The following is a 16,877-nucleotide window of genomic DNA, read 5'->3' on the forward strand; positions in this document are numbered from 1 at the left end:
TTGAAATATCTAATGAAGTTTTGGAGGAATGCAATACTGGTGATTGGTTTGAAGTTCCGTAAAAATAAAGCTGCCTCCTCTTGCCTTAATATTTTAATGCAATAGTTTAATTCACTGACTTTTATTGAAGATAAATCGAAATAAATGATAAACGATATCATATCAAAGGATTTTTCGCTCAAGTTAAATAGCCACCTACGATTCATAGGGCAGTGGTTAAAATAATTTTCATTTAAGCTTTAGTTTTCATATGGTTTCATTCACTACTTGATTCGTATTAAATTCAGAATTATTTTAACCTCTTTGTTTAATCCGTTAGCGAACGGACGAAATCTGAGGGAAATTTCGGGAGTAAAGAAAAAAAAGAGAAGTATTTATTACGTAAAAAGTAGAACGCTGGGATGATAGATGAGGCGTTACCATGGTGACACAAGATACAATATTTGCTCAAAACGGTCGCGACTGCGCTGCCACGACGAGAGCTTTAGACAAAAATTTACGCCTTTTATTGGTGTATAAGTCACATTTTGGAATATATAGAGACCTAGTGCTTCAGCGCAATTGGAATTTCATAGATTTTAATAATTAACAAATCGGCGATATATTATGGGGACGTAAGATTTGCAATTTAACAATTTTGGCTAGTACATACATTTCAGATGCAGTTTCCCAAAATTGAGCAAACATACAGTATAAACACGTCATTCCATTGTTTTTCCTTCGTGTCACCTTAAACTCCAGATAATCCCAGCCTTTAGGGCTTATATTCACGACCACGTGCCCTTCTGTTTGATTTCCACCCGAGAATCATCGTTTTCCCTCGCGAACTTAAGGAGGGAGTTTGCGTATGGTGGAGAAATTAAGCTCCTAGCGGCAATGATTCATGAGGGAAGCAGACGGACGAGCAAGCAGGTGATGTGGAGCCCACTCTGTCCTTGTCTTGCGTCCGCCAACGGCCGCATAATGAAGTGGAGAGAGAAAAAGAACGGCGGCATGTACGAGCATCATCCTGCGGTGATGAGCTACACCGTCGCCAGGGAAACGCGTTCGTTTAAGGAGCGACATGGAGGGGAATTTAATTCTCATGAAAATCATAAGAACTGCTTTTCTGATTTTACCCGCTTATTCTACCCAGTGGATTCTCGAAATTAACGGGAAAACTTCACAACGTACCTATGACTTGTGTTAACAACAAGGTGTTAATACAAGTCATAGGTACGTTGTCATTGACACAATAATTCTATAACTATTTTAATATACCAGAATACAAAAACAGCTTTCTCGTAATTTTAACTTGATTACTTCCTGGAGACCAATGCAATCTGAATTACTCATACGTCAATGTTTGTATGAAAGGAAAGAAATCAGAATTAATGTATATTAGCAATTTGAAGAAGTTTGCATGCCTGAATATGGATATATAGATATGGTCAGTAAACTCACTGTTACGGGAAATACTGAAATTAACCGCTCATCAGTAACACAATTCGCATCAAATCCTACGTACTTGCAACTACTGCGTTAATACACTAATGAACTGCCATTTTTGTTCCCGTAAGATAATTCTAATCTACGTATGATTAGGTAATCATAAAATCTCAACAATCGACGCAAAACGATAAACATATCCTTTCTAAATCTAAATCATAAAGTTCTCTTTGTCTTTCAATAATGGGTGACATCGCAGTGAATTTTTTCTTTCGCTGTTAATTAGGCTGTCTTCTAAAAGTGCGCATTAGTCTACTGTAGCCTATAAAATACATATCGACCAGCCGTACCTTTCATTATACACCATTCTAAAATTATTATTAACTAAATTATCTGAGCTGCTAACCGCAAATTCCGTGCGAATGCTCAACTCTCCCATAGACCTTTGTTCATTTTTTTCCATTTTTGTTAACTTTTTGCACGAATGGCACTTCAGTGACGTCATGCGCAGAAGTGACCTCATTTCGGAACGACCTGCCTTGCATTTATTTGTTTTATCATGGTATGAGTGTTGATATCCATTGCTGCCCTTGGTGATGAGTTGTGAAACGTAAATAAAATTCATGAGTAAATTTGATAGAGTAACTCATTAAATTATATCTCTGCTGACATTAATTCCTAAAATACGGACTTTTACTCAAACTCAGCTTCAGTCTGAGTGTCTGGAGGTGCAGCATTCCTCATTACCTCATTATTTCAAAACTGAAAAAAATGCTCAATTTGTTGAACTTTTTTTAAAAGTTGGTGACTTTTTTTATAATTTCAGATCGTTCTCTCGTTTAGCAAAAACTGTTCATCAAGGAAAGAATTGCTCATTAGGATTAATGAGCGACATAATTGTTTGGCATTTCTTTAACTCAGAATCGGTTAGATCTCGATATATAATATCCACTGGAGCAGGATTAATATATTTAAAGTGCTCTGCGAATTAAGGTTGGTTTCCATTTGGGTATTCTATTAATCTTATCTCCCTTCATGGACATCCCTCTTCAATTCACAATAAGACCTCCTCCCTTTCATTCCATACAAGTATCACAATTTTTTCCTCCCTCTCCCTCGTTGACTCAACATTCTACCCTAATCTAGCACTGTTTTCAACATCCCTTCCCCGCTAAGTACTCGCTCCATCCATACCGTCTGTCTCCTCCGTATCTCATCTAAAAGCTGCCTATACTCACCCACCATATCCAGCACTTCGTTGTTCCTCCTCCTCTCCATCCACTTCATCTCCTCCATTCTTTTCCACACCCACATCTCGAATGACTCCAGTCTCTTATTCTTCTCTATGACCATGAACACGTAAAGCGGTACACTTCATATCATACTCTTCACTTACCTTTTCTTTAAACTTTTACGTAACAACCCTCTCATAAGCTTCTTCCTCAGGTACAATAACATCTTGAAATACGATTTTTTACGGCACTGCAAATAGTTAACACGATCATTTGGCGACACTTGAGTGCCCTTCCTTGTTAGAAGACGTTGGAAAGGTATTGAGTGCACAGTGGCCAACCGTAAGTGACGAGGAAATGGGAAATCGTGACACAGATTCGCTTCACGTCGAGATGTTGACCTCCACCAATAGCACCGTCGTCTCCGTTTAACTCGCTTTTGCCCAGTGAGATTCAATTAACTACTACGAACTAGTTCTGGCGAGGATTTTATTTTCTCCGAATTGATGAATGCTAATTTTTCAGCCAGTCTCACCATTGCGTCAAAAAGTCTCTGTCCATTATTTCATCTCTATCCCTCCATTTGCTCTTTTTCGGCTATAATTACGAGTGTCTCCTTTCTTCTCTTTAATTACTAATCTCCCCTCCACCCTATGCGGGCACTCATTTTTTTTATTCTAGCCGAGCTGCGGTTAACAATTCGAAGAGAATGCGTGTCGCCTATTAGCTCCGCTGGGTCAAAGCATTCGGATAGCGTTCGGGCAATAATTAACGAGGCTTTTTGAAGGGTTGAGAGTAAAAAAAATCGATGGAGTTTTTGTGCCCCACAGTTGATCGCTGGACTCGGAGGGCTTGATTGCTCGATTGTGTGCTACTAATGTGGTTACGGTCACTGCGGGCGGGCAGTGGAACAGATTCCCACTCAATTTATGAGGAGTGGAGCTTTTTTAAATGAAATATGATTTTTATCTGGCTTAGAGATGCCTTTAAAGAAATTAATTTTGTCCTTACGGTGGTGTAGTTAACCTCTGATTTTCAGCTTATTCCTGTGTACGTAAGCAGTTCTCTTGTCCATATTGTATTATGTGCTTGTACCTTCTTCATTCGTGTTCTATTGGTTTTAATCATTCTAGGAGCGGATGCTAGATCTTTGTGGATGCTAACCAACTAAATGGCTTTATGTGAACAGCTTTTTTCCTTATATATAGTTATTCTTTTGCTGGGGGAAATTTTGTGAAGATTTGCCTTGATGGACACGCAAAAAATGCGCTCCTTTTGTTATGAACTCAATCATGCATATGACTTCAGCCAGGGTATTTATCACTGCTTTTCACAGAGGCCCCTGAAATGTTTGCAATTGTGCACATCGCAAAAGGATGGCACGTTGCATATACGTAAGGATTAGCCCATTATAATCTTAGGTTTAATCTTTTCATGAGTCAACGACTGCGAATGAATGAAACACATTCCCCTGCCGCTCACACGCCCGTTGATGCACTCACAAAATGTTTCTCTACGGAGTGGAATGACGGCGCCACATATGCTTGGTGACGGTTGGTGACTTCCGTTATTGTTTCTATTATAATGTTAGAGAATCGAAATCCTAATACCGTCATGTAATATGTTCTGAGGTGAGATCTGTGACGTCTGCTGCTTAAGGAACAGCAATAAAATATGAAGCTGAGATGAAAAAAGCAAAAATTGATCTCTTAGTTAACAAATTCACTTGTTACTATCCTACATTGCTATGACCATCAGAGAGTTATCTTAAGCCGTTGCTGGGAAGTGTATTTTTATGCCTGACAGAGCACTCCATCTGGTGTAAGTTTTGGTAAGACAGCATTAGCGCCCGTATTTGTGTTAAGTTTCCGATGTTGCAACGAGAGGCACACAGAATAGTATACCACGAGAGAGGAAAGTTAAGTTTCAAAGGAAGCGATAGTGACGCCACTCATTTTGGTGGACAACCTTTTTAACCCATGGGATGTGTAATGAACTGAACTCAGCTTTTCTTCGGAGGAAACTTTTGCATTCAAATCTATCCCCTTAATCAATTTGATTTAAATGATCCCTCGCTGATAATTCCGGATACCGTTTCTAGTATTATTTTTTTCTCTGATAGGAAATAATTGGGAAATAATTCATGTCACTTGTTGTAATAGAACTAGTTCGGCAGTCACTCTATATAGTTAAATAGTAGCGGTAAACGTGACTGGAATGTATTAACAGTTGAAGTAAAGCATTGATTGGTGACGCGCATGTTTCTAATTATCTGATCGCTATCCAGTGACTGATATGCCAACACTCATCTCTTTTACGATTTCTTATGGTTAAAATGTTTCTGTGGAGAATTACATTGACTACTTCAGGCTCGACTTTGAGGAAATGTGCCATCTTCATGTCTGATTTAATACTTTAAAGTGTTTAATACTGGAAACTGTTTTGCTATCCTGGGGAAACTTTTGATGCAAACAGTTAAGTTTATGCATGCATATGTTGTTCGGATTATATAAAATTACCGACATTGTGTTACCATATCAATAAGAGGCTACAAAAAATGGCTGCATTATACGTTTATAAAAAAATAAGTAAAATTTACGTAAGCATGCTAAAATGATCAGAGGTGATCAAATACGTTTGAGAAATGTTAATGACTTCTCTATTTCTCTAGGGAACTCTTAACCTCTTCCCATGAGCCGGAAAGAATGGCTACAAATGTAGGCATGAAAAACATCTCTAAAAATACTAACCGCAAGATGGCAAAATTCGTCTAGAAAATTTTTTTTTCTGATGCGCAAACTTAATCATTCAAAATGGAACATTTATCCGCAGAAGGCTAAACTTTTTGAGATAATGACGATGTGCTAGAAAGCTATACGCGTACTAATGTCCAGGAGGAGAAAATTGTTACAGTATCTCAATTTGTTGATTAATTACCTCTGACTGTTATATGTAATAAATATCGGCATTTGGTTAAATTGAGCACTACTTTATTTCTGTATCTAACGGTAACAATCGATGAATTGTAAACAATGGAATTCTGGTCGTCATGCAGTGCAGTGCATTATCGGAACAATTGAAACCTGGTGGAAGCAAGTCCTGGCCATCAAGACACTTCAATGCATTATGTTTACCGTTGATTTAGAAATGAAATATAGGTATGTGTTTAACATACCACTGTGACATTTTAAATGAAATTCTGCCATCAACATCAAAGAATTGATTTGAACACACTAATTGCGATGGGGGACTGATGGATTGCTCTTTGATTCCTCGTACGCCTTAGGCAAACCCTATTTACTTGAAGTTCAATTCCTATTTCATGATTCTTGATGAATACATAAATAATTTTTTTTTAAATATCTGCATGAAAAATATTATGGACCTGGGCCTTTGTCTCCAAGTGGATGCCAAGATATAGAGGAGCTGAAACTCCTGAAGGACTGCTTCCGAGAGAAAGGCCGGACTGCTTTGGGTCTCGATGGAACGGGGGGAACGAAGCGACGCTTGTATCAGTCATCCGTTTGCTTGCGGAGGAAAATCTTCAACGTATATATGCGTCGTTCTTTCTCTTGGTCTGTAAACCTGATATGTATCCGTTATGTTTCTCCTCCACCGATATTTGTCACTCAATGGGCCCCAAAAAGAGGTTTAAAAAGGTCTAGCACAATTAGGAAAGCTGGCTATCGCGTGTAATATAAGCATGTATTGACCTCGTTCACGATGTTCCACGCATAGGCTTCGACAAGTAATAGGGGTCTCCAGCGATAGCAAGACCTTTATTTAAGGAAAAAAATGACGCTCCACTGAAAAAAGTGGGTTTGATTGCTTTTTTTAGGGTTGATAGCGTATGTTTTTATGCTGTTAACTTAATTTGGAAAGTTTATTTCCCTTAAATTGAAGACTCATGGAGAGAAGGAAATGTCAGGATTTTAATCAAATCTATTTGTAATTATCTACTTTGATATCGGTTTCCATTCCGAAAAATATTCCGAGAGTTAAGGTTCAATGCTATTCATTGCCTATCAGGCTCCTTTCTATTGCCATATGATAACTACGAGGTAATAAGTGATGTTGAGAGTGAAATGTAGAGGACTCTGCTGTGCAGGCATCATTAGAGCCCTCTAGATGCCACTTCTACACTACTGCCTTGTTACTATAAGACAATCTAGAGGACTCTGGCTTTCATTTGGACTCTTGTTTATGTTTAATTTGAGGTTGGCATGCGGAGACAAATGAGGGGCTCAGAGAAAAGGTATGTACGTGAGCACGAGTACGCTTTGGCTTCTGTGTGTGAGGCCAAGATGTCGCAGATCACGTGATCCACCTCCCAATTACCGAGCATGAGAAGCTGGTTGGGTGATTTTTTACGTTGCTTAAGGCCTGGTTACACGGTAAAATAGAATGTACAAGATTCTGTACATTTTTCTGAATGGTTTTCTGAACAGATTCTTGTACATTCTCATGGACAAGGTCCCCGAATAGGTGGTTACACGGCACATTTTTTCGGACATTTTTTCGTACATTTTTGAATGCGCAACAAATTATTTCAACTTCAAATATAAACCAATGGGGAATATGCAAACTTTTTTAAAAGTTATAGAACAATAAGATCCTTACCTAAAATGTACTTGCCGAAATTTTTGCGGATGAATAATGTTTTATAGCTGAGAAATGAGTCTTTAAAAATAATCTTCATTGACTGTTTGAAAACACGTGACGGAGCGTGCGCGCGTTACATCACAGCACGGTATCCACTGATGACAGACGATGGAAGTGGATAGAAAAACTGTCTATGTAGGGACCCAAACGCAAAATTGGCGAATATAATCGCTGTTTTAACGTCAAGCTTCGGATTGTGAATATTTTGGGTTGCCAAGGCGTTGTTTAAATAAATAAAGGCGATTGTTTGGGGAGCTTTGGAAAGATTAAATTAAAATAAGTTGATTGCAGATTGTGATCAACGTTACACACCTACATCATTTGCTTAATGCAGTAAGTGCATTGCAGCATGGAACTTCAATATGAAAACATGTGAAAACCATATAAATCGTCTATCCCATAAAACCGTATAAAGTGCCCAGTAGTCTAGTACCTCTACTAACTCGCCGGAGAATTTTTTCGCTTGTGTTCGAAAGGACCAAAATAAGAGAAATAAGTGGTTGATGATCCACAGAATGGAGTCAAATGCATTACATTGCCAACGGGATATCCTCAACGTAAGTAGATACACTCTTAAATCAGGGTTACCGCAGGATATTATCAAGTTACTTATTTCACTTTGTAAACAACTCTAAAAATAAATCTATCATTCTACCCATTGTAGGATCAGATTATGAGGAAAGTGGCTGTTTACGAGAATAAATACTGATTACGATCAAACCACGGAGAAAAATAAGGAATGTAATGGGCGGCCGGCCTCACGTCGCGTCGGAAGAAGGAATATTCACGAAGTGTCTTTCGCCGATATCGTTCAAATTTTGTTGGATAGTATTGTTCTATAATATAAAGCACATTTTAAAATTTTCTCGTGCCCTTAAGCCTTGTGATATAAAAACAGGACATAATAAAGGCAGTTGAATTTTAGTCTTGAAAGCGAGTGTGTCGTGATTTCCCTCCATCCTTCTACTGTTAATCAGCGCACGCTACATGAATATACTAAAAATATGAGGCTTTTGGTAAGGTAAATTCAATATTTATTACTGCGATGCTCATAGCATTCGCTGCATGTCAACGCAACACCTAAAATTTCGACTCGTTTTGCAGTCGGTCTTGATTCAAAAACAGGAACTCGAGTAAATACAGCGAAAATAGTACTTGAAACTTATTTCTTTGTCTATCAAATGCTTTTTTATGACCTTTTAACGATCATTTGGATCTCAATCTTGGACAATTCTCGCGGTTCATACATTCAGCGCCTTTCCATCTAATCCTTCCTTTTACCCATCCCCTTTTCTTGTGTTCCATTCTTTCGCTACCCATATCCAATTAGTGAGATCTCCAAGTCAAGCAAGATCAAATCCAAATAACTATCGGGGGCGTACGTAAACAAAGAAGTGGCCTATACAAGCCAGATGAAATGAATGTGTCGTTTTCGTAGTCTGCCACCAGGTGACTCTGTTATGAGTCCAACTTCTATGTTTGTCTGAACGAAATTAGAACAGGCGTTCAGAAATTCATACATTCTTACATTATGCGTGGTTACACGGTGCATTTTCGCGTTCATTCTGAGATTCAGACATTCTCACATTTTCTTGTACATTCTAATGTACCGTGTAACCAGGCCTTTACGGTATGTTTGTTCGTGTTGAGCAATGAGCAGTAGTTGCTTGCATTTGTGGATGAGGTAATGCATATATTCACGGAAATATTGAAAAATTGGATGGAGATACTTTGAAATTGGATACTTTGTAGAGATCCATTATAGGATATGAAGTGAAGTTTAATAAATTTTTATGTGGAAAGTTCAAAGCGAAATATTGAAAAGCTGAGAAACCTGATTAATACTAATTATGGCTTTAATTGATATTGGTGAAGTTTAAATTCAGTTTCGGCCGTTTGATGTTAGAGTACACGCCTAGTGGTAAAATTCTGTTGTTTTTTAAATTGTGAAGAAAAATTAGTGAAGGAGAAAAATCATAAAATTTCATTTGCAAATACTTAGAAATATTTCATACATATCACATCCTATATTCTCCAATATCCTATCTATCATTCATTTATGTAATCTGGTATTAATTTATCCTTAACTAGCCCTCAGCACGTGATACATAATGGCCTCCACAGTCTGCTGATGCAGCCACTCTTATTTCCTCTGACCATTGGAGACAGATAGACATTGGTGTTGCCTGGCAACCCCTCCCTGCCGTCACGTGGTTTCCGTTGTTCTCAACTTCATTTTGGGGACGTTGTTTGCCCTGAAGTGACACTAGTTACTCTCAATAGAATGCATGGGAATGAAAGGTCTCGTGTAGCATGGGTAGTTGGTACGGACCTCGTTCATGAGGTGCCAGGCGTAGCAGGCGGCGACCGGGAACAGGGGTCTCCAGTGATTGCCGAAGGTGTACATGTAGAAGAGCCAGGGCGCGGGGAAGAGGAGGGTTAGCATGTCACAGAGCGCCATTGCCATCAGCAGCGCGTTGGTCGGCGTCCTCATGTGGCGCTTCGACAGCACCACCACGATCAGGGTGTTCGCCACCACGGTCACCGCCAGGAGCGCTGGCATCGCGTAGCCGTACATCGCCTGCAACAAATGACAAGGGCACATCATTAGGCAACAATTACAATGCTACAATCAAACCTTCGTTCTCGGGAAGGAAATAACACTTCTATTCATGTTCTCAATTGTTTATTTTTCTGCCTAGGTCCCCAAGAGTTTTGATTGTCGTTATCAAAGGACATACGAATATGACCAACAGTCTTATATAGTAACTGTTCTGATTACTTGTTTCTCATTAATAAAAAATGTGCAAAGTTTTCACTTCCATAGTAAAAAGAAATATTAGTGTGGTTTTGGCCAGCTGCTTTCAATTTTAGCCCCCTTGTGCGATGGTATCATTTCCACCCACGGTAAACCGTTATATCGGTAGGTATATAGTGGCATCAAGACTCTAAGTTATCAGTTGTTGATGTTAGTTCTTAAGGCCTGGTTACACGGTGCTGTAACCCGTACAAGTTTATGTTTAATAGTTTGAACGCAAAAATCCACCGAAGTATCACCCAACTTGTACGAAATCATTAAAAGAAAGAACAGTCTATTCTGATGTGATTCATGCTCTCATTTATGCTCCGTTCCGCTCCGCCCAAATCGCTCAAGAATTTCGACAGTAACTTGTACGGTTATATGTATTGTGTGAACTGCACTTTTATTTTTGAAATTAACGGAGTTTTGATTGTTGGTAAAGCGCAGTTCTTGCCCGTAGATGCTGCGATCCGCAAGCTGTCTGCAGATCTGCATCGGCACGATTGATGAGTGAATGACGTCATATATTCAGACCAGATTAGTCAAGTATAGAACTAAATAATTTTAATGTTGCCTGCGCCCACTATTCCTTTCATTGAATCTGTGACGTCATTATAGTTCTGGTCCATTCATAGGTCCCGAGAAAACCACTCATGTGGATAAGGTAACGCTCTCACGAGTAAAATAAAGCCGCGAACCACGTGGGACCGGTGCGCGAGATCAAAGCGTGGCGGAGAGGCAGTGAAAAGTTCGTGACGTCATCAATTTATATGATATAGGGTTTTATGTTGTAGAAATTTCGTGTGGAATACCTCGACGGAGCAAAGGGACGGAAATGTACAGTCACTTTCAAAAGTAGGTCCCCACGGCCAGCGCGAGCAACTACGTTTTTCTCGGAGGTCGAACTTCGGGTATTGGCTATGCCTTCTGTGTCTTGAACGGGCCAGTTTGACTTACTCTCACCGTCCGCGCAAGTCTTCCCGAGGCATTCTTCACTATTCCTAAATTCTTCGCGACTTCCCCGACTCCCAGTGCCACAACACAAGGCGAAGCATATGTTCTCAGTCATGGGATTCCCACCCTGATAGTATTCTAAGATGGATATTCCGAGTAGTCTGGCTTGCACTAAAAAATAACGAGACGTATCTGCGTCGCAACGCACATATGAGGAAGAAACGAAAATTGGAATTTACGTCTGAAAGAGAATTCAAAAAGTTTCCTACAAAATAACCTTCTAGATTATACTTTTAACACATTATTACCAACACCATCAATATATATTGCTCTATGTTTAAGTATTTCAAACACACTGTTTGGCGCATTCATTATTCCTAACCATTTTCTTAGGATACATATGTTTACCATGGTTTATACTACAGTTTTCTACGTGTCTCATCACGCGAGAAATCAAAAATATTAATGTGCGCTAAATTGTAATGTTTAATTCTGTATCATATTTATTCCAGTCGTTACTAACATATCCCATATGAACAAATATTTAAATAATGCTTTATATATTCTAGGTATCAGGAAGTAATTAACCGACATCTTTATGTTCAACGAAAGTTCGAATGTCTTAATAGTTACCATAAATATATTTTCTATAGTGAAAATACCAACGGAAGCATTAATTAGATGACTTGTGTGCCTATTTCTTACCATTTTAAGGCACATTAATACTATATGTTTTATCTTTGCCCCTTCATTGAGAGGGTTAACCTAAGTCTTCCCCCTTTTTCGTTTCTTTTTTTTTCTGCTAAAACCAGTCGTAATTGGCGCCTGCTGATATCATGCAGGGCAATATCCTTCACATTATTATGTATAAGTGGTTTTACATCATAAATAGAACTTACACTCATGTAATGAATACCTTGAGTCAGTCTTACGTGCGAACAAATACTGATCATATTCCTACTGACACTAAACTACGCACGCATAATATTCATCCGATAAAAATATACCGTGTTGGGTACCTAATGACTATTTCTGCTTTATTAATACAAATTAAACTTATGAGCTGCCAAATATACTGCTTGGGATGTAGCGTTTGACGGTGTGGAAACTTAGGCGACGACAAAAGAGGGACAAGAAAAGAATTAAGGCATCCGAGATGTGAGTACAAAAAAGAAAGGAAAAGGTGAGAAGGATGGAGAGGAAAAAAAGAAGAAGTGTTATCCATGGTCGAGAGATTTTTGGTAAGGGGGGAGGGGAAGGATGAAAGTAAGGATATGGTTAGAATGAAAGGTCCTAATGCGAATGGGCGTCACTTTTAATTAAAGGGGTAAGTTCAAGTTGGGAGGGGCGCAGGCAGGGTGATTCGTAAAATTTTCAATTCAGAAGGGCAGGTAAATGATGTTTTTCTATGACCACCATAACTGGTTGACTCACCATCATAACTCCACGCACATGTTGCTTGTACTGTTTTTCTTAAAAAAATGAACAATATTAATGTAAGAGTATTTCCCATAAACAAAAGGACAACACTTCCTACGACGCATTATGGTCTAACAGCCTGCCATTTCACTTGATGCCAATAAACATCTCGCTGCTTCTTTTAGTGAAAATTTATGTTTACCTCAAAAGCAATTCAATAAAATTTAAAGACAATCCAATTGCTTATTCGAAAAAATAATGCAAAATTATCTTCTCCCATAAAAAATTGCCGTACCGGTAGTTTTGACCGGTAAAAATTTAAAAACTTCTTCTGATTTTCTATTCACAGTATGGGAATAAGTTGCGTTATTCAAAATGTAGGCACTACTTGTAGCCCGAATAACCTACTACTTGGGGAGTGACTGCTATTTAACTTGTAAACATTGAAAAAATGTCTGAAAATCTTTAAGCGCCGGCATGGATGAACGCGATGACGGATGGTAACCGTGACGCAAATGACAATATTTTACATAGGCGTATATATTTACGTATTTTTCACCAGTCGACGTGAAGAAAAAATATTGGAGTAACATGCTCGAAATGCTCCGAAAATTTATTTGCACAATATGTTTTGTATAAGTTTACCAAACTACACAGATGTCTCCTCTCTTCCTCGTGCGATGTGTTACTTGCCGGAAAAACCCATATATTCTTCTCCGCTTTCTTCGGTGGTGGAATTGTTTGGCTGTGTGGGGTGGGGGGAGGTTCACGGGGCCTTCCTACCTCTGAAATCGTGCGTGGGGCTCTTGACGACGGTTAAAGTAGTCAAGTTGCACCATTTGTACTACCTGATCAAGTCGAATCGATCCCCAGTGGACAAGGAAGGTGTAAGCAATACGCGAAGGTCGACTTCGGGGAATAACGGAGACGGCTGCGCCAGGTATGGGGACCGACTTTTGAAAGAGACTGTACGTGCCTCTCTGTTTTTATAGAGCGCAATCATTACAAGCAATTGAAAAGTGTTGGCTGTTGAATGAGGCTATTTTTCAATGGTTTATGAGCCGTGTCAAGTGACGTTCTTCTTCGTGGGTTCCGTACATTCAACAGCGTTGGCATCCTTTGGTTCGATGGGACTGCCTGTGGTCAGCAGAATCTCGCGTGCAGGCACACAGAACCCCCTTCCCTTCCTGCAGTAGTGTCCGAGCCTGTTCCTAGATGGGGTTTGGGACGGGTTGGTTGGCACTCGCCAGCATGGTAATTGCGACGAGGTGAGGGGTGGAGTGGGAAGGGGGGTCTCCTGAGCGGCCCTTATGGCGGCTGGGTGCGACAGGGCCTCCACAACAATGGCCTAATGGGCTTCCCGTGCGTAACAATGCGGACTCCGCTTACGTCTCTGACGGCTAGATGGAGCGGAAATCGGGAGTTTCGTGAGGTAGTCGATGACAGATATAGGCGATCGGATGCGATACAGGAACGGTGGTAAAGAGGAAGGTAAAAATGAGAATATTTCGAAACTGAAGATTCTGGTTGGATCCCAGTTAGGGCTTCAGTTAGCTGTGGGTCTGTGGTCGAGTTTGATTTATTAAGAGATGTATTTGCTATGCAGGGACACATTTTTCCACCTTTTTTCTATAAAGTCAATATCTTGTCTGTTTTTTTGTCCTTTCGGGAAAAATCTTGCAACCCACTTTCCGACTAGCTATCGAATTAATTTTGGATTTTCTTTGCGTGGAGGCAGCAGTACACCGAGGATTTAGACTTGCTGTTTGCATGTTGGAAGGTTAGTTAGAAAAATATGGTGAAGTTCCTCTGGTGGCTATAAAGAATGCCATTCATTTCATCAGCTAGAATTATTCTTTAAGTGTAAGCATCAATATCATACAGCTTTTTCCTCAAAAATGTAAATTGATTAGCCCTGTTATTATAGTAAATTACAATCACGTATCTTACTACTAAAGGTACCCTTCATTGATATCACACGCTACATACAGCGAGGGAGCTCGTCGCTGGTGAATACGGTTGTTTTTTTATTAAATAATATGATGCATGATTGTATTCTCATAATCTTCTTATTTTAATATACTTAAATGGCATCAGTAGTCAACCTGTTGCAGCTTCGGTCATCATAAAAGAATTTCCACATAAATGTTCACGCTACCCTTGTTGGTGAGACCATGCTTTGTCTTATTTCTCGTGTAATTCGAATGAGGAAGTAAAAATTGAAAGGCTATATTGATGCATGTAGTATAATTAACGACTAAATGATCACTATATTTACTTCTACTGAAATTAATTAATGGCTAAGAAAAATAGTTTAAGAAATAAAATTTGCGCGAAAAAAGACATTGTGCAATGGACTTGGAGTCATAAAATGCAAGCTCATGGGCTGATTTCCAGGAGACAACGCCTTTTATTTATTTTTTATTTATTTATTTATATAGCCCTTTGCAACTCTTTGGACAACAACAATAAAGGTTTTTCTTTTGTTTTTTTGTGACGCAGCTGAGAAGCAAACCTTTTCTGACTCCGTTCAGAAGAGAAAATTTCTTTGTTCCATTCCACCCAATCCATTTTGTATTTAATAGCCATTATTTATTGATGCACTGGTTATTAATGTAATTCCGTCATCATCAGTTTTTGATTTGCGGTTTGAACCTATTTTTCATCCTGAGTTTTAACTGAGTGTAACTATATTCGGGAGCATCTTTTTTATGTTTATTCTGTTGGTAACTCCAACACAAGTAATAAACTAAAACATTACCAAAAGTATCCAATTTTTTATATTAAGCATTTTTTTATTGCTAGATATAATTTCAAAAGAAATCGTAACGATTTCCTATGGAAAGCGATGAATCTTGCTAGGGATCAACTTCGAAAAGTACTTATATCGTTTATCTTGGGCACACAATTATGCCATTCCTTTAAGCTCTTTCTTCCGTTTAGCTCATTGGTGCATTCCACCATTGCATATATAATCGACCCTCGCTTAGCAATTACCTCACGCCGGGTTTCCACGCTCATCCCTTAGAACGACTTCCGACGTAATGAAAAGAGAAAAAACCTTTAACAATGGAATGCCGGTCGCTAAGCACCGAAATGTAGTTTAATCCAGGCTGGAGAAATTTCCGGCCCATCCAAACACGACCGTCTCCAGTTTTTTTATTGTGAATGGGGGAATGAAAAAAAAACGAATGTAAACGCGGTAGCTTAACTGGCTAAAGCACTCGACCGGAAATTGGGGGATCCGGGTTCGAATCCCGGTCAAGGCGAATGATTTTTTCTCTGTGGAACTCTCGCACGATTGTGCATTGCGGGTGACTCCCGTAAAAGTTACCACTGCGGCTAGTCCCGGTACACTTAAAACTAATTTGGAAAAATGATTTATATATAATTGCTGACCACCAACTCGACAACGCTGTCAACAGATCGTACTTTCACACCAATTGAGCACCTTTGTTCGTTTACGTTACCTCGTTGAGTTACGTTGCATTGTGACAGTTACTCGTTTTATTATCCACTTAACTTAGCCTTAAAGTTATTAAATATACCTTTAGGCTGAAGTGATGGCTTCATTATGCCGATTTTAAGGCAAATTTGTGCCTGAAGGTGAAGGTAAGCTTGGATAATTTGAGGAAACGAAATGTGACCGAAAGTGAATCCATCAATTCCATCGAAGTGATTCCAACGAGTGCATCTGTTGAAGGATACCGAATCGTCGACGCATATCTTTTGGCAAAGCAGATGATTTGTACACATTGTTCTTCAATTTTATCTTTATCAACTTCAGATTCATTTAATTTTGATAATGTTATCTTTTATCTATACCATGATTTAATTTGCTTAATCCCATATTAATCCAGGTTCATGAATATATTAGTTTTTAGCACTTGATAAAATTGAAGACAAATATGAAAATTCAAATCCTTTCGTCAAACTTACTTAAATTAGGTCTCATCATCATTGGTTTTTGAAGATGAAAATGCAATAAAATTTGAAATCTTAAAAGATACGATAAGCTACTAATTTTTAATTTATAAATAAATTTTTGCAATATTTCCGAACATAAAGTGTCCATTGTTTAAATAATCAATGTTTATGTCTTGATTTAAGAAGATTAAAGTCCCTGTCGAATGACTAGCGCAAAGATTTTTAATCTTCATTTCTTTTTAGATTTTCCATTTAATAGCCTCATCCATACTATTAATAAGGAGTTGATTAGTGAAAATTAGAAACTAATGTTTCATTTATAACCCAAATGCAATTCGAATCATTAGTATCAGTATAATTAAATAATCCTTGTTCCTAGTGCCGAAATTTCAGTAAATTTGGAAGGCTGGCATTACAACTTCTACTGACTCACTTATGTCAGCTCTGTCACCGAT

The 16,877-nt window shown here is 38.7% G+C and overlaps 1 protein-coding gene across 1 annotated transcript in view; it reads right to left on the reverse strand.

The window, feature by feature from the left end:
* The window catches only part of LOC124166779 (sex peptide receptor), a 749,439-nt gene that overhangs the window by 103,805 nt on the left and 628,757 nt on the right, over nucleotides 1-16,877 (reverse strand). The window contains exon 6 of the mRNA XM_046544458.1: nucleotides 9,655-9,903. Within this exon, the coding sequence (XP_046400414.1) occupies nucleotides 9,655-9,903 (249 nt within the window). The remainder of the gene's footprint in view (nucleotides 1-9,654; nucleotides 9,904-16,877) is intronic.

This window comes from Ischnura elegans, chromosome 10 (assembly GCF_921293095.1).
Source record: "Ischnura elegans chromosome 10, ioIscEleg1.1, whole genome shotgun sequence".
NCBI classification, from domain to species: domain Eukaryota; kingdom Metazoa; phylum Arthropoda; class Insecta; order Odonata; family Coenagrionidae; genus Ischnura; species Ischnura elegans.